The sequence below is a fragment of the Hipposideros armiger genome, unplaced genomic scaffold, assembly GCF_001890085.2.
Source record: "Hipposideros armiger isolate ML-2016 unplaced genomic scaffold, ASM189008v1 scaffold_59, whole genome shotgun sequence".
NCBI classification, from domain to species: Eukaryota; Metazoa; Chordata; class Mammalia; order Chiroptera; family Hipposideridae; genus Hipposideros; species Hipposideros armiger.
The window spans coordinates 4,822,314-4,846,669 of NW_017731409.1; the positions used below are offsets into that span (position 1 = coordinate 4,822,314).

The 24,356-nt window shown below is 43.8% G+C and overlaps 1 protein-coding gene across 1 annotated transcript in view; it reads right to left on the minus strand.

The window, feature by feature from the left end:
* MTHFD1 (methylenetetrahydrofolate dehydrogenase, cyclohydrolase and formyltetrahydrofolate synthetase 1) overlaps nt 1-23,442 on the minus strand; it is a 70,411-nt gene extending 46,969 nt beyond the window's left edge. Inside the window, exons 1-6 of the mRNA XM_019641284.1 lie at nt 23,283-23,442; nt 8,304-8,388; nt 2,362-2,421; nt 1,899-1,952; nt 883-1,019; nt 637-737 (exon numbers count right to left, since the gene is read on the minus strand). Coding sequence (XP_019496829.1) covers nt 637-737; nt 883-1,019; nt 1,899-1,952; nt 2,362-2,421; nt 8,304-8,388; nt 23,283-23,323 — 478 coding nt within the window. The 5' untranslated portion in view covers nt 23,324-23,442. The remainder of the gene's footprint in view (nt 1-636; nt 738-882; nt 1,020-1,898; nt 1,953-2,361; nt 2,422-8,303; nt 8,389-23,282) is intronic.
* Nucleotides 23,443-24,356: the final 914 nt, after the last annotated feature.

The window sequence follows — 24,356 nt, forward strand, 5'->3', positions numbered from 1 at the left end:
CTGGCCCTCATATGTGGGATCCGAACCGGGGCCCTCTGGCGTCCCAAGCCAGCTCTTAACCAGTGCGCCACTCGGCCGGCCCCTGATCTACTTTCTTTCAATAGGACACACTTCCTTGTAAAAAATAACCTCTGCTAAAAGTATTTGTGATAAAATTAAAGTACCAAGATGCTGACTAGGTAATGAGGTAACACAGCCAACTGTTAAGAGATCGTTTCCAGCCATCTGTCTAGTCCTAGAACGACTGTGGGAACTTGGTGCCCATGCGGGGGTGGGGGTGGGGACTTTTCGCTTTGTACCTTTACATACTATCTGAATTCTTAGTGCCATATAGGTTATTTTTCACAAAAGATCATTTGCTTTGAACTCAAATAACTCTGAGTTCAAATCTTGGCTGTGCTGCCTCTTGGACAAATTACTCAATCTTTCTGAGCCTGTTTTCTCAGCTTTCAAACAATGAGAGAATACCTGCTTCATAGGGTTGTTCAGAAAACGAAGTGAGAATTTAGGAAAAGCGCCCAGCAAACAGGTTCTGTGCCAATCAAGTCTGTTTATACAGGGCCCACAATGTACCTTCACATGTCAAGACCAGGTTCTAAGAAACGGTGCTTTGTTTTTGTTTGTTTGTTTGTTTACCTGTCTCTTTGATGAGTTCCAAGCATCCTTTAGGTGTACAAGGGATGTAACAGTCATTTAGGTCACCTCTAGCAAGTTTTCCAGCACTGACGTTCGTCAATCTAAAACAGCGAAAGCAATGAAGGGGGAGATAAAGGTAACTTAGGTGTTTTCACTCTCGAGAAGCAGATGTGGAATGTTCCCCAAATAGAAACACATTAGAATTAGAATCATGCAGTGTGAATAGGATAGTCAAGCCACACTCACCCGTCCACATCCTTTTCAGGTGCAATAGCATTGACCACTGCTTCCGTGTTAATGAGATTCTCTGAATCTAAAGGTAGCTGCACTATGAACCCGTGAATGGTGAGGTCCTCATTCAAAGATGTAACGTACTTTAACACCTAAAAGCAATGCCACATACAATTTGTATGCCACAGAGAAATCAAAAGGGTGGAGAAAGACTTTTCAAGTCAAAAGACAGGTTGCCCCATGTCCCTCCAAGAGTTTAATTGTAGTCCTCTCAGAATGTACCTCCCCTTGAATCCTGAGAGCAACCCACTTTCACACAGAATGTCATCTTCCTGGGTCTGGTAAGACATCCGTCAAATGGAAGAGCTAAGAACGTCAACAGTAATACCCATGTTACCATCATCCAAATTGGGATTTCTGTGATAACAGAACTGCTCTATAATTACAATTTACAATAGTGGCTACTGAATACCGGAAATGTGGCTAGTACAACCGAGGAACTGAATTTTAAATTTTATTTCATTTTAATTAAATGGCCACATGGCACTAACAGCTACCCTATTGGACAGTGCAGGTGAAGAACATTTCCGTGACCGCAGGAAGCTCTTTTTCCCTCCTGCCCGTACACAGTTAATCCCTCTACCTACGGGCAACCACATTTCTGACTTTAATCACCGATGGTTTGTTCTGCGTATTCTTGAGCATCATATACAAGTACACGAAACACACGTTTGGTTTTTAAGGTGCATATAACTATACGCCAAGGATCAGTGTTTACTGAACATTGCAGGTGATTTGGAAGCAAATGATGCCACAATCATACTCTGAGTACCAAACATTCATGCCCTAGGGCTGTACCATTTACTTTGTGGGTATTTTCAAAGATTTTCTAGAGGCTCAGTCTGTGAAGAAAGAATTACCTGGAGGTCTTTTGTATGCTGAATGTATCAATCCCTACATTTTCATTAAACCAAAAACCAGAGAGGAAAGCTGTCAGCTGTCCTCTTAACACTCAGTTCCCAAAAGCTCACCTCAGATTCTGTGGCCGTTCTTGGTAATTTAATGTGAATGGCTTTGATCCCAATCTGCAAAAATGAATATTTAAAACAAAAGGTATTTGGCACAGGAACTTGACACATGGGCCCACTTCTTTTACAAACCCTGTGGCGTTGGTCATCATTGCAACCTAAGTTCTGAAGAATTAGCCTCTCATTTGGACTCACTCATCATTTGCTTGTTAATTGTCACCACTGCACTTAAGCAATTTCGGGCCACTATTCTTGCTCTTTGGGAAGTAAGCAGTTTACTGATTAGAAAACATTCAAGGGTAAACCAGAGGCTGCAGCTCTAAGTCTCCCATTTCTGACTTGCACAATAGATAAACTAGTCTGCAGTGGGCGATAAGTTTTTATGGGGAGGGGCACAAAGAGACGGGATAACCAACAGGACCTGGGGTGGGGGCTGGGATGGGGCTGGCACTAGTCTAGGCTTTACCTCTTCAGCAGCCTTTAGCTTCACATTTATATAAAGGTTGGAGTCATCTCTGTTGCCAACCTAGAATAATAAATACATGCAAATCAGACGATGAGGGAAAGGCAAAGTGTACAGAAAAGCTTCTAAAATTGTAGTTTTGATAAAAGGAATGTTTAATCATGAGGCTTGTGGCAGAGAACTTTCGCAGGAGAATAAGGAGAATGTTGGGGCAGGATGGAGATCTGAACACAAGTCGTATTAGGGATCCTTCCACAAACAAGGCCCACCTGATTCTCACTGAAAAAGCAGAAAGAAAAACAGCAGGGGACATCTGTCTTTGCCTTGGAAACTAAGCGAACGAAGGTGCTGCAAGTCTGCCTGAAACGTGGCATTTCTGCTTGCTATTAAGTGGACATACCAGATCAACAGGGCATGCAGGGCTGAGGAACTGTCAACAAACAAGAGATATACCACAGCTCGAGAAGCAGGAATACCCAGAGGGCACCTCACACAGAAGAAAAACCAGCTAGGGTGGACCTAATTCTAACTGACACAGAGCAGACACCCATGTGAGGCACAGGGCAGTCTGCTGCCCTCAAAACAGAGGAAAGTGTGGCGCAGAAGCCAAACCCTGTGAACCAAGATGCTAGGTCTCATCTTGTTCCCTCCATTTCTTTAATCACGGATATATTTACAGTTTTCCATTCTAACCATTTATCTGTGAAATTTTATTTAACAAATATCTTTCCAAGTTCCAGTGGTTGACATGTGTCCCTTTCAAGGCTGAAACAGACTCTCATGGTGGTGATATGCCACAATGAGTTTGGCTTCTCCCAAAATTGCAGAGGGAAAAATGGTAGGTCCCTTGATACCAGAGATAACGGACGCATGGCTCCTTTTAACAGAGAAAGAAGCTGGCCTTGAGCAACAGTACTGCCAGTCCTTGTCATTTTAATGCTGTTTATTACTGGAAGCTCCCCTTAGGCCCACTAACATGCCCTTCCTCTTAGCTTCAGTCGCACTTTATACAGAGTTCTCAGTTTTGCCAATGAAATCTGAATTTCAAGATGGCCAGATAAGTCCTTTGAGGGGAACTTGATTTTTTTATGGATTATCTGAACTCAGGTGCTTTAGTTGCTTCCTGCAGGGGCTTCCCTAGAATTTTAATGCCTTTCATGTTTCTTCTTTGCTCATTTTCTGCAAATGATCTTTGCCCTTATCATCCAACCTTCATTGATTCAATTCCCAGGCTTAATGCATGCTGGGATTTTTAGATCAAAGTAAGAAAGGAGATGGTTCTAAATACAAGAGTATTGTTTTTAACATTTTCATTAATACTTACAACTAGAGTTAGTGATTTAGACTTAACTCCAAGTTTAAATGGTTTTATCCCTCACTGCCAGTCCTTTTAAATTATAACTTCTCTCTTCCACAGTTTATCTTCATTCATTTCTCAGGTAGCTGAGATGCAACTATAAGTCACTTTTCGATGAAAGGTATGTGGGCATATTTCTGAGTCTATGTGTATCTGAAAACATTTGTGGATGAAAACGGGATGCTGTAAATAAATAATAAATTCCTAACTGGGCAGGTCAAGATGGGTAGTCACACCTCAGGCCTGTAACTTCCCTAGTACAAGGTTATCTTTGCCTTAAGCGAGCCCTGTCCATTGTTTTTGTGCATGTAGGTTAACACACCTTTGAAATGCCAGAAGTAATACCACATAATATTAATTACCTTGTAATTCAATTACCGCCTTGCTTTCTCTCACCTTCGTGTAATCTTCCTCCCATTCATTTCCTCAATTTCAAAGGCATAAAAGAAACTGCAAAACTGTTGTTCTCCGAAGCATTTGAGATCTTGCTTCCCGGCAACTGTCATCAGTTTGGTTCAAATAAACACATAAAAATTCTCTACAGGTTTGGACTTTACTTATGTCGAAATATTTTCTGCTGTCCTTGCACTTGAACTCACTTGGCTGAATTTGGAGTCACAACACTTTCCTTCAGAAATGTTGTCTTTGGCATCTAGTGTTATATAAGTCCGAAGTCGTTTGTTGTTGTTCCTGTATAAGAACTGTGTTCTGTCTGAATACTTCTGAAGGAATTTTTCTAAAACTGCAAAACTGCCACCAGTTTTAAAAAGAAAGCTTAACAGTTATAGTTATAAGCATATGTCAAAGTTTCATTATAATCCTAATGCAAAGGGAAAGACCTTTTAGCCAATTCAAAGACTCACTCTCAGGATAGGCATTTTATAGGGGAAATGATTATACAATCATTGATAGACTAGATGCAAAAAGGATGCTTAGTTGAAGAGCAGTAGATTCTTGACTGACAGTCAAGTGGGTGAGTGGAAGACTGGTTCCCCAGAACAAATCTTAATCCCATTATAATTTATCAAGAAAATCACTTAAGTTTTTTATCAGAATGTTAATTTCTTCCTTAAAGGAGGTGAATTACATCATCCAAAGAAGGTCTCATCCTAGAACAAGTTAGAGACAATTTCTTTTTTTACACCAGGAGTCTGCAAGCTGTTTCCATAAAGGGCCAGACAATATATATTTTAGGTTTTCCAGGCCACATACTGTCACACATTACCAATGGGAGACTGCCATAACTCAGCCAATGAAAAGTCACTATACTTTGAACTTTCAGTTTCCTCCAATGGACTCTTCTTTTACAACAGTCCCTCCCCCATCCCTAAAAGAGGTTCCGCTCTCCTTTGTTTTTCTGACTTGCAGGCCGTTCACCATAAGACTGCATGTCCCAAATTACAATTCTTTGTTATTCTGAATAACACATTTTGCTGGAGAAATATCTGGCTACCTATTTGTGTAAGGTCAACAATTACAACATAATATGTGTAAGCCTTGCATCACAGAAAGATGTTGACTCTGGTGCTAAAGTACAAGATTAAAATGTTCTACCACTGTTTTATTGGCAAGAACATAGGAGACATAGCTGCAGAACAGTGTTTATACAAGCAAAAACACAATCAAATTTAAAATACGAGTTTAGGGCTGGCCGAGCGGCGTGATGGTTAAGAGCTGGCTTGGGACGCCAGAGGGCCCCTGTTCAGATCCCACATATGAGGGCCAGTGACACTGCCCTCTACAGCTAAGATGCTGAACAACAGCTCAACCTGGAGCTGGGCTGCCCTGAGTGCCGGTGAGGGCATTGGCTGCAGCCCCTGCTGCAGTGGGTTGCCATGGGCTACTGTGTGTAGCCAGCAGCCAGCGTGAGTGGCCAGCAGCTGCTATGAGCAGCCGTCCTGAAGCCAGCAACTGATCTGCCTCGCCCGGGAAGAGCGCAATGATGGTGCCAACTTGGACCAGTGAAGCAACGTCCTCCACAACTAGACTGAAGAACAAAACGACAGCAACTTGTCTGTTCCCCTTCCCCAATTCCCCAGCACTGTTCTCATCCCCCCAATTCCCCAATAAAAATCTTAAAAACAAAAACAAAAACGAGTTTAGAAATCAAACTTAAAAACAGGAAAAAAAAATCCCAATGTTGCTAAGGAAAGGTTTACAGAAACAGATTTCTTGTCTGTGACATATACTCTTTCTACAACAAACGGTTCACAAGAATAAACCAAGAAATAACTGGTCCCCAGATGTACCAAGTGTACACCCACAACATATACCTTTGATTCTTACTAATTTGCATAAAAAGTAAAAAGCCACCACAGCAGCGAACACACCATGCAGAACAACAGGCCTTCTGTGTTTTTCTTCTCAGCTAACGCCTCTTAGATAATGAACAGAAACGGGGGGAAATAGTTAAGTACTAGTCACTCTGAAATTCTTGAACACTGAACAGAAACTTAGCAAGGGATTACATGATGTATGTGGAGACACACCGAAAGAAAGAAATGTGAAGTGAGGAAGCAGGTATTTCTGAAGAGAATTTCAAATGAAAGCTATCAGTTTCCTGTCATCCAAATTAACCCTTCAAACATTTTTTGTACATCTGTCCATAAGACAGATATTTTTTGAATGCCTCCTACCTATTTATTGAAGGCCTCCTACAATGAACTGAGTTCAGGGGAGAAGCCCTGGATAGAGGCCTAAATTAGGACACACTCTCCCATGTAGCTATGAGACTGGGTGAGCTCACTTAGGGAAAGAATAAGATGAAAAAGTGGTCTGAGGGCTGAGCCCTGAGGCATTCAAACTGTTTAGATGAGATGAGGAGGGAACAGGAGATCCCTGTTCCTCAGAGAGATGAGGAACAATAAGCAAAAAAGATTAGAGACAGAAGGGAAACAAGTGATGTCCCAGAAACCCAAGGTCCAGAACTCAGAAGTGATCCAGGTACAGAAGTTACTGGCCTACAGCTGATATTTGGGGCCAGACGCAATTGCCTAGGGCAATGGTTCTCCAAGCGGTCCATGCATTCTTGGGAGAACCCCAAGGCCCTTTCAGAAGATCTGCGAGTGCCATACTATTTTCCTAATAATATTGTGATGCTGTTCACCTTTTCTACTGTATTGACATCTGTACTGAGGCTGCAAAAGTAATGGTAAGACCGCTGGTGACTTGGCACGAATCAAGACAGTGGCACCAAACGATTCTCTTCAAGAGGGTTTCATTCACTGCCACACATTCTCAGTAAAAACAGATGCCAGGTTCACTTAGATGTGCCCTTGCTGAAGCAGTAAAAACCATGAATGTTATTAAACTTTGACCCAAGAGTATATAATATTCTGTGTAAGGAACTGGGAAGCACTCATAAAGCACTTCTGCTGCACATAAAAGTATGCCGGTTGTCACCAGGAAAAGCACTGTGCGTTTTTGCCTTGCAAGCTGAACTAGCTGCATTTTTAAATGGGACACCATCTTGAAAGAACAGCTGACAAACAAAATTCTTCAGCTTTGAATATTTGGCAATATCTTCTCAACATCGGACAAAGTTAGCCTGCTACTTGAAGGGAAATAACTAACAGTATTTGTTGCCAATGATAAAATTTCAGTTTTCAAGCAAAAATTAGAATTTTTTATCCACTCCTGTGAGCCTGACAACTTCTCAATAATTAAAAGAGTTTCTGATGAGTTCATTAGTGATGTTAATGATTATGATTTTTTTATACAGCATAATGAAATGTGTTAACATTTGGAAGACCTACATAATTTAGTGAGCCATTATTTTCCAAATGAGGAATGAAGGACATAAAAAAACCCATGCATGTTTTTTTTTATGTCCTTCATTCAAACTGCAACACAGATTTTGATGCAACAAAGTATGAAAGTTCAAAGGTACAGCTTCCGATTCCATGAGTTGCAACTAACCTTTAAAATTTTTACTTAATGAGTCCTGGAGTACTATAAAAAAGAAATGTCCATTTATCTTCCCTTTTACAAATATACATCTATGTGAGGCCATATTTTCTATACATTTCAATCAAACTAGCAAATAGCAAGAGATTGATGCAGACACAGATGGGAATCCAGCTGTCTTCTTAAGCAAGACAGTAAAGTGTTTTGCAAAAATGTAACATAATGCCCCTCCTCTCACTATATTTTATTTTCTAAAAGTTATTTTCTCATAAAAAATGTTACTTATGTTAACACATAATGACCCTACTATTGGCATTTTTAAATGCATAAATGTTTTTAAACCTCTTAGCTTTCATTTCTAATACAGTAAATATCGAGAGATAATTCTATATAAACAGAAGCTCCTTAAGAGCGTAAAGGGATCCTAAGGCCAAAGTTCAACAGATACTGGACCAGGGGATGAGTATCCACAGAGAAGAGCAGGAGGCCAGGATATGCCAACATTTAGAAGTTGAGCTGAAGAGGAGGAGTCTGCAAAGAGAAGCTGCAAAGGTCTGAGGCTTCACAGAAGCCAAAATTAATAAATACATAATGGAGAGCAAGGTCTGAAGTGCTTGTTGTCTTATGTGCTATTGAGAGATTGAGGAAGACGGACACGGGTGGAAATATACTATCGGAATACCTGCAAAATTGCCAGGCCTGGTGTGAAATCAGGTACTTGTTCCTTCATCTGAGTGACTTGGTTCTTTAGCTTCTCCCTTATTTTCCTAGAGGAAAAGGAAAGGTTGGAATTAACAATGTTTCAAGCACGAAAAGTGATGTGGACTATTAGATGGATTTCTCTTTTAAATTAAAAACGCCTTCACTGAGTAGTCATTATCTGGTATAATATGTACCACGTACTGCCCATCAGTTTTTCAGGCCTCAAGTAGATGTGGATCTTTACTAATGCCTACGGTCACTGACTGGGCCATGGGGCTATGGGGACAGTTACTTTAAAACACACTAGTTGACAGCATTCAAAATCATACAGTGAGCAAACAAAAACTTGGACCATCACTTCTGGAAGGCTGCTAATCCTCATCTTTTTCATCATTGCCACTCTCCAGGTCCTATATGAAAAAAGATTTGCAGGGCGGAACTTGAGCTCACACCTTCTGCTTATCATAGTAGGATAATTACAGGGTATCCACATAGGGCTGAACGATAATCCCTGAATCCCTGAATATTAGATATATTATATATATATCCAATTCACAGAAGAATTTTCCTTACCAAAAAATTTAACACAAGGTTAAAAGCATAATCTCTTGTGAAACAATGATTAATCCATTTACCAACGTACAACTTCTCAACAATACAATAGGACATCAAGTACATTAAATTACATCCATAAATAAATATTCAAAATCATCTAACCTTGCCCAGGTATGATACAGCCATGAACATGGACAGGATCTGACTCTCGTGAAGAATCAGTTTTGTCTTTTGCCTTTCTTCACATTATCTACACCTGACATACAAACAGTGCACCCACAGACATTAGCCAGCATCTCTGCCTTCATTCTAATTTGGTTACTTCCTTCTCCAATTCTCCACACTTTACAAACAACTAGTATAAAAAGGCACAGGAGTCCACAAGACATAGGTTATTTGGATTAGCCTAGTAAATGTAAGGATGTTGAATGATACAAGAAGTAATACCTAAGACTTTAAAATTATATTTGTAGGGCTGGCCGAGTGGCGCGATGGTTAAGAACTGGCTTGGGACGCCAGAGGGCCCCGGTTCGGATCCCACATATGAGGGCCAGTGACACTGCCCTCCACAGCTAAGATGCTGAACAGCAGCTCAACCTGGAGCTGGGCTGCTGTGAGTTGCCGGCAATGGCATAGGCTGCAGCCCCTGTGGCAGTGGGTTACCATGGGCTGCTGTGTGTAGCCAGCAGCCAGCGTGAGCAGCCGTCCAGAAGCCGGCGACTGATCTGCCTCGCCTGGGAAGAGTGCAATGATGGTGCCAACTTGGGCCAGTGAAGCAACGTCCTCCACAACTAGGTTGAAGAACAAAAGGACAGCAACTTATCTGTTCCCCTTCCCCCAATTCCCCAGTGCTGTTCCCATCCCCCAATTCACCAAAAAAAATCTTTAAAAAAAAAGAAAATTATATTTGTAGCTAGTGACCTTGTTTTTTCAAGTCAATATTTTATACAATAATATAGTTCAAAAGAAGATTTAATAGACCGTTGGATTTTCTATTACTGGGATTTGACCTAAATAGAGACCACAATTCTGCTCTAACACAAAAGAACAGGAAATATTGGAGCTGTCAGGTTTTCACTGGCTACCACAGGAACTCCACAGCGGTTGCAGCCCTAGCTGCTTCCCCTGTGTGACAATCAGATGTGGTACCTGGGTAGCTGCAGAAGGCCCTTCCCAGGGACCAAGTTGTCAGACTCCACTCTTTCCTTTCCTTCCAACCAGTGGGCTAGGCAAAGGTTTCTACTGGTTTTCCTTAACCCTCCCCCAACCCAAACAAAACCCATGGGTGCTGGGGAAAACCCAACCATTCCTAGCACTATATAAGTCAATAACAAGAACTGACAGTGAAGGAACACATCTGAGGCTCTCAATAACCATATGAGGTAGGCAAGGGAGGAGAGGCTTTCTGATTCCCATTCGCAGATGCAGGCACAGGCTCTAAGCAGCCATGTGGCTTTCCTGGGGCCAGTCAGCAGGAAGAACAGCAAGTGCAAATGAGATCCAAGGGGAAGCAGTGACCAGATCAGGTAGGCTGTCTTTTATTCTGAAAGTGATGGGAAGCCAGTGGAGGGTTTTGAACAGGGCTGACACAATCAGACTTACATTTTTAAAGGATTATTCTGGCTGCTGAATTAGGAACAGACTAGGGACAGGTGAGAATCAGGGACACAAGCAAGAAGTTACAGCAATTACGAAAATCCAGGCCAGAGATGATGGTGGCTAGGATTATGGTATGGGTGGTAAATAAGCAAGAAGTGGTGGGATTTAGATATATTAACATGAAGCACAGAGAAAATGCAACAGCTATAGATGACTGAGGTTTTGGGGATTGTGAAATGGAGCTGGAGAGACTGACAACTGTAAGTATTTTGAGGCACAGAGCAGGTTTCATACCGATACAGTGAATTTACCAAATCTTATAAGGATTCCAGAATAAGTGAGCATCTGAGACCTGAAGAAAGGAGTCTACTAGGGACAAATAAAAATAATACTTATACGCAGCAGGTAGCAAGCTATGGAAACCCAGTACTACAAGGTGACATAGGTGAAAAACATGCCAGCCCGGAGGTTAATGTTCCGTATTTCCTATGCTATCATTTAAATGGGTCTACATTTGCAATTTTTTCCCCTAAAACCGATTATAGCTTGAGATCAATTACACTGACTCCCTTAAACTTTTTCCTAAGCAGCAGGTTTGTTTCTGAAGTTGCATTAGCAGGGATATTCTTCCAACTGGAAAGATTTGTTTAAAAGCTAATATTTAGGCCTCTTTATGAGACATGACCAGGTTAGCAATAAGAGACATTTAAAAATGCACATAAACCACAACCAGCAAGAACTAAACAACCCAGAACACTAAAGCAACAAGTGGAAAGGTTTCTGCTCTGGTGAGAAAATAAAAACAAGACAGTTGTAATTAGGTCTCCCTAAGTCCCTTAAAAACTCTTCCCTGCCTTGGTTTTCTGGGGTGGCCACTAACTGAAAAAACCTAAAATGAAAAGTGGAATAACAAAAAAGCCAGGTGTCAGGTATGCCTGAAGTTAAGAAACTGTAAAAGAGGACCATGGAAAGAAAAGTTAACACTTTTATCTGTCTTTATTTTAGGGTCATGGAGCCTTGATGAATTAAATGGTGGAAAGTACCTTAATTTTTATAGCTCATTACTTCTGGAAAGTTTAAATGCTGTACTAGAACTTTCTAATCATTGAAACCTCCTAAATTAACAGAAACTTCCTTGAGTTGCAGATGCCTCCCATTTCTATCCGTGGCTCATGAGCTACAACATCCTGGTAAAGACTGGGGCACAAGTTCTGCAAAGTGAGGCATAAACAGGCACTTGGAGAAACACCCCTGACCCCTGAAGAGTAGAACTATACACACCAAAGTCACACCATCCTCCATCAACATTCTCTAAAATCTGAGGGAAGACATAGCTTAATCTCGATGTAAATGAAATCAATACTAGAAAGCAAATGAATGCAGTAAGACAAATAGCAGTAAATCATTAAATTTTCTCTGGTCGTGAGGAATAGATACTAGTAAAATAGTCAGAGCCAATTAAATATGAGCCAACACAGATGTAGTTTTAGCTAAGTTGCTACTGGCATCTAGTGGGTAGATGTCAGGGATGCAACTAAATGTCTTACAATGCACAGGGCAGCCCCTCATGACAAAGAATTATTCAGCCCAAATGTTCATAGTGCCCAAGGTTGAGAAACCCTGCCACTGGCCAATAAAATTCAATTTGAGAGGGTTATCTTTTCTTTCTAAGGGGCAAGAATCAAAGTAGAAATCATTTATCTCAACCTGTCAATATGTGTTTGAATCCCTATGGACAAGAGTCTATTACCATCAGTTTTCTTCAGGTTAACTTCTCCCACATACAGTTGTAAAAGAGCCTAGTCAATCAAAGTCAAAGGTGCACATCCGTGTGGAATCATATTACCCCTGAAAAGTCCTAGTCAGAAGACCCCTAACATCCCTAAATAGTCACCCAGATCTCTTTTGCCCAGAGTCTTGTGCCATTATTCCTGAAAAAGTCCATTACAAATTCCAACTTGTTCTGTTTAATGCAAAGGCTCATTTTCAAACTTTGGCCATTTTATGACCAAGAAAAAAAGCATTCCTAAAATATAACCTAGCAAGGACATTTCAACAGAAGCTCTAGGTAGGAAAAGAAGGCAGTAAAGGACATTTAGCTACACGGCTAAGAAATCTGCATGATGAAAATAAAGCTGTCTGAGTCAACAAACACTGAAATACAGCACAAGCTTGGAGCAATCCTCAGATGAGTCTCAAATGGTTCACAGAACACACCTTTAGTGAGAGATCAGAGAAAAACCAAGGACATTCATCTTCAACATATAGGGCTTTTCTAAACAAGGACACAAATTTTTTTTGTCCCCTACCCCAAGGAAGAAATTATTGTTATAAGATTTTAACAATGCAGTACAACACAAATGTCTTACTTCGTTCACTTTATTTTCATTTTGTTCATTTGTTGTTTCATTTAATTTGTTCATTACAACTTTTATACTGCTAAAACATACTTACATTTTCTACAAAACTTAACATGTAGTTCCTTGTAACAAACAATTGAGGCCACCTAGTGTCCCAAGAAATACATGTTTCAAATCCCTAATTAGTTAAGTCAAATAAAAAGACTGATTATCTTCTTGTTGAAACAGATTGTTTTCACTGATATGTAATAGCAAAAGCTACATTATAGCAATACACAGAATAATCAACTAATATCAGTACTTTCCTTTATTAAGTTTAAGAAAAATATACAAAATATATAAAATAAGAATTATTATAATTTAATGAAAATACTTCCTAAACCTGACAGGTACTTCAAATAATATTTGAAAACTTATTATAACTATTTTATGTTCCGAGAAAAATTTATAATGTAAAGTTCTCTCATCCAATTCTCTCAATCTCTTTCTAAGATCTAAGAAGGAAAAGGTAAATTGCTTGATATTTATGAGTATGACATGAAAATAGCTAAATAGTGTAAAATTCTAATAAATCCTGTAATTTCCAGTGAGTATAAAGGTCACAATTAATCCATACACACAATGATACACTAACTGCTTATTTTTTTTATTTTTTTTTATTGGGGTATTGGGGGGAAGGGAACAGTGCTGGGGAATTGGGGTAAGGGGAACAGGCAAGTTGCTGTCGTTTTATTCTTCAGTCTAGTTGCGGAGGACGTTGCTTCACTGGCCCAAGTTGGCACCATCATTGCGCTCTTCCCAGGCGAGGCAGATCAGTCGCCGGCTTCTGGACGGCCGCTCACCGCGGCTACTGGCCGCTCACGCTGGCTGCTGGCTACACACGGTAGCCCATGGCAACCCACTGCAGCAGGGGCTGTAGCCTACCCGTCTCTGGTGACTCAGGGCAGCCCAGCTCCAGGTTGAGCTGCTGTTCAGCATCTTAGCTGTGGAGGGCAGTGTCACTGGCTCTCATATGTGGGATCCGAACCGGGGCCCTCTGGCGTCCCAAGCCAGTTCTTAACCATTGTGCCACTCGGCCGGCCCACTAACTGCTTATTTTAAGTTACTAGATCAGGGTTTATCAACTTCAGCACCACTGACATTTGGGCCAGATCATTCTTTGCTGTGGGGCTGTCCTGTGCATCGCAGGATGCTTAGCAGCAGCAGCCCTGGCTTCTACCTCCAGATGCCACCAGCACACAGAAACTCCCCATGACAACCAAAAATGTCTCCAGATATGTCCAAATGTGTCCTGAGGAGGAGGGAGGAGAAAAACTGCCTCTGTTTGAGAACCACTGTTCTAGAAGGAACAAATAGAGTTGGGAAACTAGGTTGAATTCCTCAAGAAAGGCTTCATACGAGGTAGGATTTTAAGTGTTGGGTTAAGTGCATTAGAGAAAGGTCACAAGGAGAAAAGCATTGTCAGAGTCTAGGCGTACACAACAGGTGTGGTGGGATTCCTGAACAATGCGGTCCCACCTCTGCCCGCACCGCACCCCCCACAGGAGTGGGGGCAGCTTCTACCCAGATCCAACGAAGTGGTAACATTAAGAATAGAGATCACAGTATTGCTAAACTTCCCATTTCCTTTCAAAAAGTCAGGCATCCAGATTTTTACGTGTAATTACCATATAAATGTGTTGGGAAGTAATCCAATTTCTAAAAATAACACTGTAAGCCCAACAAAACATATAACTACATTTGGCCTCTAGGCCACCATTTTGTCATCTTCAGCTGATAACAAGAGTTATGAGACATGCCATGGTGGCCCCAAGTATATGGATGTTAAGTGAGGGCCCAACGCCCAGAATTAGCCTCACTATTTCAGGACTCTCTAACCACAGATTTGGCCATCCAAGCTGATTATGGCCCCAAGTCCCAAGCAGACCTCATTCAAGGGGAATATAGAAAGAATGTGGAGGCCTGGGGGTCTCCACTTGGAGAGGGAGAGCAGGCCAAGAGCTCTTATCTGAGAAAAGCCTCAAAAGGCCTGGAATTTCTTGCTTGTTGAGAAGACTAAAGGAAAATCTTGGGTAGAAAGGGCTTAGGTCTTAAAAGGCTGCTTACTAAATAAGCAGGAACTAATTACTCAGGCACCAAAACCCAAACAAAAGATCACTTATCATGTTCATGTCATGCAAGGCAGTGAAGATCAAGTCCTGACAGGCTCTGGCAAAAACCTTTACAATATGTTTCCTATTTCCTAATACTCACCAAGTATCAGCAACCCGAGGCTGTACCTCACCTGCCCAGGTTTGTGGAAAAGAATTTTTCGTCGAAGAAAAAAAAAAGAAGATTTGACCTGTCTCCAACCAGTCAACATTGGACTATAACCTTGAGAATGACTTTCTGAAGAGAATCTGTTTGGGTACCTCCAAATTGATTGGCTTGTTCATCTCCTAAAAGGAGGCCAAAAATCAGTGGATAAAAGTCTGTAATTCCTTTTAGCAAGGAAGTGATAAGCCCTTGGCAAGGAAGGAACATATACTGTCAAGTCTCTACCACTAGGCTCGTAACTCTTGTTCAAGTCCCTGCACTTCTGGTTAAAGTTTCATTAACTGCACGCTGAAGGGAGGAGTGGTCTGGGTAGCTGAGGAATCCTGGCTGTGGTAACATTCATCAACTGCTTCTTCAAGGTCAAAGATTTATATAATTCCAGGGGCCTCCTTTTGGGGAATTGTCAAAAGGCGCAAACTGAATAGTGCAGGAGTGCTGGGGGCTTTCTGCACTATGGATCGGACGTCAGAGGACACAGTCGTCACTACAGTGGCATAAGGGCTTGTTTGGAGAGCCTTATACTCTTAATCTTCTCAGCAACCCGAAGAGGTAGACAGTGTTATCATCCCCACTGTACAGAAGAGGAAAGTGAGGCTGATTAACTTGCCCAAGACCACACATGGCCTTAAACTCTATCCTACCTAGCCTTTCCTGGGGTCAACAGGAGAAGGTAGCCTTTTCCCTCAGCATCTCCATGCCAGGTCATCCTGATCTCCCTTCTTCCAGAAGATTCTTCATGCAAAGGGGGATATAATAAGGGACCATACACCCCTGCTCAAAGCCCCATTGTCCAAATCCCAAACTGCCTGATCCCAACCATCATAATGGAAAACGGACACTTATTCGTGGACCACATCTCCAGTCAGGATTTGCCACGGCCACAGCAATTGGCTGCCTGCCCGCTCTGGACTCTATCATACCCCAGCTATAACACTCCCAACACCTGGCTAAGAGGCCCATTTAAAACCTAGCAGAAAGTCCCACCTCTAAGGAACTCGCACTTGCTTTCCTGCACAGGCTCCCGGAGTCAAGCCAGCTTTGACATTCAAGGTGCCATGCCACTTCTGAAAGGCCTGCACTTTGGAGCACGTTCCAGGCAAATCTTTTTAAGCCCAAAAAGGTCAATAGGTATTTCATCTATAGGACAAACTAAAAGGCACATCAACATTCGGTAGCTTTTCACTGTCGTGAGCTAATCCTTTTTATGGAAATAGTTCTTCTAGCCCTGCAGGTAAAAGTATAGCCATGGTTCCATTTTTATCTTTGATCGGTGAAATAAATTCTAATTTTAAGGGCTCAAGATTATAAAATCAGCTACTAAAAATACAGCCTGGATAAACACAAACACCACATGTTTATTCAAGTACTTTCCAAGCGCCTATTTACTAAAACTTACTATGTGCCAGGGACTGCTCTAAATGCTTTACAGGTAGTCACTCGTTCAAATTTTTTTTTTTTTAAAGATTTTTATTGGGGAATTGGGGGGATGGGAACAGTGCTGGGGAATTGGGGGAAGGGGAACAGACAAGTTGCTGTCGTTTTGTTCTTCAGTCTAGTTGTGGAGGACGTTGCTTCACTGGCCCAAGTTGGCACCATCATTGTGCTCTTCCTGGGCAAGGCAGATCAGTCGCCGGCTTCTGGACGGCCGCTCACTGCGGCTGCTGGCCGCTCACGCTGGCTGCTGGCTACACACGGTAGCCCATGGCAACCCACTGCCACAGGGGCTGCAGCCTACACCGGCGCAGGCGACTCACGGCAGCCCAGCTCCAGGTTGAGCTGTTGTTCAGCATCTTAGCTGTAGAGGGCAGTGTCACTGGCCCTCATATGTGGGATCCGAACCGGGGCCCTCTGGCGTCCCAAGCCAGTTCTTAACCATCGTGCCACTCGGCCGGCCCTCGTTCAATTTTTTTTTAACTTTATTGGGGAACAGTGTTTTTCCAGGGCCCATCAGCTCCAAGTCAAGTCGCTGTTTTCAATCTAGTTGTGGAGGGTCCAGCTCACTGGCCCACGTGGAGTTGAACCCAACCTTGGTGTTATAAGCACGTGCTCTAAGGACCTGAGCCAACCGGCTGCCCCCCCCCACTCATTTAACAACCTTGTAAATTAGGTGCCATTACTAATCCAATATACAGATAAGGAAACTAAGTAACCCAGTGATCTTTGGAGGAGAGAGCAGCATTGTTATAGCTCTGGGGATACCAACAACAGGGAACCCACGAACAGATCCAACTTGCTCTGCTCAACCCACAAAAACTCAGAGCACCTTCTCTCAGTGGCCTGCCAAGTGGCAAACCATCTGTGTCTTTACAGCCAGTTTTTCTAGAAAAGACTTAAGAAAAATGCCACCAATGGAGGGAGGATGAGGCTCAATTATAGCACAAAAAAGAGAAGGGAAGGTCAAACAAATCACACAAAATTTAGTATGCCCCATTATGAAAAGCACACATATGTTAAGAATTGTGGTTTCTAGTCTAAAACCCAAATCAGGATGGTTTTTCTAACACTGTTTAATTTACACCCCTTTGTATAATCTCGTGAAGGGCACTTTCCTTAAACCAGGCTGGGCTCTCTCATCAATGTCAGTTCACCTCACTCAGCTCCTCTACACCAATCAGCTTCCCCAGACCATCACTGTTGATCCCAAGGCAGTGGTTTAACTGGTAAGGTTAAAGGTCCATGGCACAGGCTTTGTTTTTGGTCAAGTACCCTCGTCCCCATCACATTGGCAGGTTTGTGGTCTCACCACCTTCAAATCTTTGCCCACAAATCACTTTTATAATGAGTATGAGCTTAACTCCCATATTTAAAATTGCAACCTCCATGCCTCAGAAATCTCTGTGCCTCTTTCCTGCTCTGGCTCTCTCTCCCACACTTCTGCCACCTCACATTCTGTTTTACCTATTTTATTGTCTATCTGTACCCATCAGGACGCAAACTCCATGAGGGTAGGGATTTGGGCTGTTTGTTCACTGTTATAGATTTGAAGAGTGCCTGGCATATAGCAGGCACACAGATATTTGTTGAATAAATGAATATCTAAAAAAGACACACATTTGTCTCTAACCCTCAGACCTCCCCCCAACTGTCAAATTCAGGCTGTAACCTTGGAACTCCCCTTAAGAGAGAAATGGGGGTTATTCCTCCCAAAGGAATATTTTGGCAACAAGATCCAGATTTCCCAAAGGGCAGAATAGGCAAAGAAGGAATCTAGAAAGATGAACTTTATCTAGTCTTAGCTACGAGGAAAGTACAAAGGGAGAATAAGAAAAGTAAATAAAAGTCAGGAATGGCCTTCTCAGCAGAGTGGAAAGCACGGCAGTGAGAAGACGACTGCTATAAAGAAAAAAGATTAGTTTATGAAATTCCTTTCTGCAAAATGTTAAGTGCCCGATAAAGTGAAAAACACCATGTATTGGGTGAAGACCTTGGTTCTAGTTGAGTCTCTGCCAGTAGCCAGCCTAGTAACCTATGGCCAAATCACATCACGTTTCTTGCGCCTCAGCTATTTCCTCAGCTGCAGGATGGGTTGTGAGGAGTGGACCGGACTTTGGAGACATTCTGACTGGAACTCATGACCTGCTCAACCTTTCCTCCCTCCAAGGAAGGAATTTGACAATTCAAACACTACATCAGGGAAGAAACTGACCAAGGCACTTGAAGGCTTGCAAATTTGTCCCAGGGGCCCAACAATTGATGGTAATCAAGGAAGCTGACCTGTACACTTGGGAATGAGGGACCCTTTCCTGAGATTCCAGGGCCCCTGGCTACAATGTAAGAAGTTCACTAAATTTTTCTTTCAAGAATATCCTTGGCCTGGCAAGAGAGGAAAGGCCCTGGCCAGCCTCCACCTGCAGCCTAATACACTCAAGCTGTAAGAAGCACCTTCTTCTTGTTCAGGACACCCCAAGGGTCGGCTGCCTACTACAGCCTCAGCAGGAGCCTGAGGGCTGCACTATCCCATGAACCGGGCAAGCTGTCCCCCCCTCGCTGAGCTCCCGCCTCTGAAGAAGTGCTCACTACCAGCTCCTGGAGTCAAGCTCTCCATGAAGGTTGAGATACCAGTGTGTGGCAGTGTCTGATAGAGACATTTTACAAGTATGTGAAAGAATAATCTTTGTAAGCACAAAGAGGCCGTAGAGGTTTTTTTTTTTTCTGATGGTAAGAGGCTTAGTCTTAATGTTCCTTTATGAATTGTGCTAGTAGGCACTCACTGGTTGCTCAATCACAGGCCACTGTAAAAGGTTAACTATGTTAATTAACTCTGAGCAGGCTGGGAGAGATGCTTCCAATACCTGGAATAGTCTTCCCAGAAAATGCTTTCAATACCTATGGTTAAATCACTGCCTTGCTGTTCTTCAATGATGAGAACTGGACTTAGATGTAAGGCTTTATATAAGTGCTTCTCAAAAAAATTTTAAAATACTGAGTCCAGAGGCTTACTGTTAGCAATTCTAATTAAATCAGTCTGGTGTGGGCACAAAACATTGATAGTTTTCAAAAGCTCCTTATGAGTGTGACTTAGTAAAACTACCTTGGAAAAGACTGGCAATTTCTACTACAGCTGATCATACATATGTCCCATTACTCTGAAGTTCCACTCTTTAGATATGTAACCAACAGAAATACGTATGTGTTCCACCAAAAGTCATGTAAAAGAATGCTCATAACAGCACTATTCTTAGTCATCAAAAACTAGAAAACTAAATTTCCATGGGGAAGTAAACAGTGGCACAGTCACACAGTAAAATACAAACGATGAGAGTAAATGGACGACAACAACATGCAACATGGAATGAGCCAGAAACATAATGAGGATCGAAAGAAGGCAGACACGGAAGACTTTATAATGTATAATGCCACTTAGATCAAGTTCAAAAGCAGGTGACACTAATCTAGTGTTAAAAATCAGGATAATGATGACCTCCGTGGCGGTGGCAACTCGGTGAGAGCGAGAGGAGGGCTTCTGGCGTGCCAACCATGTCCTCTTTTGACCTGGGTGCTAGCCATTCAGGTAAATTCAGCTGTGAAAAAATCATTGAGCTGTATACATACGATAGGTGCACTTTTAGAAATATACATTCATATTTCAATGAAAAATAGCTTCCTAAGGGATTTTAATGTGCATCTAATATTGAGAGCCATTGAAATAGATCTCAAGACAGCTCTCACTGCCAAAAAGATGAGGAGGCCAGCCGAGTGGCTCAGTTGGTTAAGAGTTAGCTTAAGAGTGCCAGCTCTGAGCAACAAGGCCACTGGTTCGAGTCCCACATGGGCCAGTGACACTGTGCCTGAGCTGAGCTGCCACTGAGCTGCCAATAGATGGCAGGATGGCTCAGCTGGTGAGAGCAAATGCTCCTAACAAGACTGCCTGTTCGATGGTGGACTACGCCCGCCCACAACTAAGACTTAACTCGGCACCTTGAGCTGAGCTGCCACCCGGATGGCTCAGTGGATACAGCGCACACTCCTAACAACAAGGGTGCCAGGTTTGACTCCCGCATGGGATGGTGGCTACGCCCACCCACAAGTAAGATTGAACACAGCACCTTGAGCTTAGAGGCCACGAGCTGCCAATAGGCAGCCAGATGGCGACTGATGACCTCCACAACTAAGATTGAAGCACAACAACTTGGCTGTTCTCCTCCCCCAACTCCCCCACCCCCCAAAAAAGATAATGAATCAATCACCCATGTATATATTAAGTACAGCTGTCCTTAAACAACATAACGGTTTGGGGCACTGCCCCCGCTCTATCAAATATCTGAGTATAACTTTTTTTTTTTTTAAGACCTCCATTGGTGAATTGGGGGGATGGGAACAGCGCTGGGGAATTGGGGGAAGGGGGACAGACAAGTCGCTGTCGTCCTGCTCCTCAGTCTAGCTGTGGAGGACGTCGCCCCACTGGCCCAAGCCGGCACCATCATTGCGCCCCTCCGGGTGAGGCGGATCAGTCGCCGGCTTCTGGACGGCCGCTCACCGCGGCTGCTGGCCGCTCACGCTGGCTGCTGGCCGCTCACACTGGCCGCCGGCCACACACGGCAGCCCATGGCAACCCACTGCCACAGGGACTGCAGCCCACGCCGTCGCCGGCGACCCACAGCAGCCCAGCTCCAGGTTGAGCCACCGTTCAGCATCTTAGCTGTAGAGGGCAGTGTCACTGGCCCTTATATGTGGGATCCGAACGGGGGGCCCTCTGGCATCCCAAGCGAGTTCTTAACCATCGCGCCACTCGGCCGGCCCCTGAGTATAACTTCTTGACGCTCCAAAAACTTAACTACAATTGTCCCTGGGTATCTGTGGGGAATTGGTTCTAGGGGTTCGGGCCTCCCCATGCAGATATCAAAATCCAAGGATGCTCAAGTCCCTCATATAACATGGCCTAGAACAATGCATACAGTCAGCCCTCTGCGTCCGTGGATTCCCAACTGCAGACTGAAAATACTGCTTTCGATCTTTGGTTGGTTGAATCCACGGATGCAAAACCTGGGGATATGGAGAGCCGACTGAATATTTATTGAAAAAAAATATCTGCGTATAAGTGGACCTACTCAGTTCAAATCCTTGTTGTTCATGAGTCAACTGCAGTTACTAATCATTACTATAGCTAGCATCTACTGAACACTATGTGCCAGGAACAACTGCAAAAGCTCTTCAGTTAATAATTCATTTAATTCTTCAAACAACTCAGTGGCCTAAATATTATCTTTATTTTACATTTGAGGGAATTTCGGCACAGAGAGGTTAGCAAATTTGCTTAAAGCCACAAAACTGAAAGTTTATAGGGGTTTTAGCTACAGACATAAACAAAACAATGCATGTATTTGCCCTTATGGTGCTTACAAACATATTTAACTTGTTCTCCCCTCAATCAAAACATATCCCGTGAGCGCCTCTTCTCAGTAGCCTGCCAAAAAGCAAACCTAAATTATCTCTCCACAACAAGTTTTTTCAAAAGGAAGATTTCATCAAGAAAAAGCCACTGGTAAAGAGAGTAGGTATGAACAGAAGTAAATAAAAAGTAAAGGTCAAACAGAAACAATCCAATTCAGTAAACCACATGTTGAAAAGCACTCATAAATACTGTGCTTTCTACTCTAAAAGTCTAGGGTTCCTCCTTGCCAATGTGAAAGATTCACCACTATCTAATTTGTCTCACCTTCTTTGTCCACCATCTCTGCCTTCCAGGAAACAAGCATTTTGCCCCAAGGTGGGGTTCACCACCAATGACTCTATAATTCACTCAAAAATTTCTACTCACAAAATTAGAGGTTCACAGGACCATTACTGCTGCCAGCTACCGCAGTTATTAACTAACTTGTGAGATTCAAGGTACCGAGAACAATCACCAGGAGGATTGCACAAAATATATCCTTCCTCTTCTACTCTCATCTTTCCCCACTAGCCACCTTACAGACAAAAAGCAGAGGGTGTTACTTCCTGGGAGTCAGTATGACAATCATATCCACTAGTTAAACATTATGATTTCCTGTAGCAGTAAATAAAACAGGCAGAGGTCAAACGGAATAGGGAATATTGTCAGGACTCAAAAGCCAAACTAAAAAGTAACTTTAGGGCCGGGACACGGAGATGGCTATTAGATAACGAGCATGAAAACGAAGGGAAAACCGGGTTCCGCTTAGCAAATGATGACTCGGGTGTAGTGGGAAAAGTTATGGGCTAGGAGACCCTCTGTCACCTCACTCATCTCAGTTTCCTCACCTCCAAATTACTGGGCAAGGGGGTAAATTGAACTTCTGAGTACTTAGACGGTGGTGGGGCAGGCAGCCCCAACTACTCTCTTTTTTAGCAAAGTCAACAGCAGCACTTTTGGGAGCACAGTCGGGCCAGGTAAGAGAACGTGTCCCAGCAGCACAGGAGCCTGCGGGCACAGTAAACAGGAAGCCCATTTTCCAAGCGCAGATTGTGCCCGGGGCCCCTTTCTTCGGCTGCAGGAGACTGCTCTTCAGGCGTGAAGGGCTCTGGACACGGTCCTCCTTCCCCACCCGGCTGGCCTGACTTTGCGCTACAGGTCTCCCTACCGCAAAAAAATGGGTCCGCTGCTGACCTGCACACCCTGCTCAGAGCCCTCGCCTGCAGCCCAACACGCCCTAACAAGGACAGATGCTTACGTGGAGACCACCTTCCCGTTCAAGATTTCCGCCGGCGCCATGACCTTTATTAGTCCGCTGCCCACGATGGACCGCCAAAATCCAGGTTTGACTCTCCACACAGCCGCGCGGTACAGCCCAACCCACGTGTTCAGCGACCGCCCACGAGGGTCTCGCTACTGCGCCTGCGCTTCCTCCCCAGCTCGGCCGGACGCGGATGCGCGTGCGCAGTTCTGGAGGATGTATTTCCCTTAAATAGCGGAGCGGGTAGGGGTTCTGGAATAAGGAGGGAAGATGAAGAAACTCAGTGTTGACTGGAGGAAAGAATTGAGTGGCTGGTGGAAAGAGCCGTTACAGATCGCGCCATCGTGTGGGGCGGGGAACCCGCTGAAGTAGGGGGGCCAGGCCTCGATTCCAGCGAATGGGGAGCGGAGCCGGAGGGTCGGTTTCGCGGGAGAACAGTTTCGCGGGCGTCAGAGCGAGGAGTGTCTCCGGTTCCCGCCTGGGCGCTGGGGGGCGAGTCGCCAGGTGCTGAGGGCGCGGGGTTTCCCCAGAGAGCTCTGGCCTGGCTCCCGTGCTGGGAGCTTGGTGCGGCGCCGGGCCGGCCCGTAGAGGTTAAGCCTTCGGAATGGGGGCGGTGTCCGGCGTTCTCCCCCACCGGCGCCAGGAGATTGGTATCGCGGCCCCCACCCCAATGCCGAGTCGGTGGGCCTGGGTGGCGCCCGGAACAGTTTTACTCTCCTCTGGTGACTGATGCTCTGCCAAGGCTGAAGCCCAGCCCGCTGTTTTCGTCCCCGCGGGGCCGGAGCTCCTCAGTACCCGGGGCAACCCCGGGCTTGGCCACTGCAGGAGGGTCTTCAGCTTTGCAAAACTAGATTTTGTCAGATGCCCACGCAGATCTGGGACTTCATATAAATTAGATGCCAAGTGATCATCGATGGCGGACACTTGCTCCCCAGGCGTCCACTCTGGGGAATAAGTGAGGTCAGGCGTTTGCTTGGGGAGCAGGATGGGAAGACCCAGGCATCTGGGAGTTTGTGAGGACTAGTCCTGCAAGTCTCTGGAGTCCTGTGAGTTAGGTTATAGTTAGCCCAG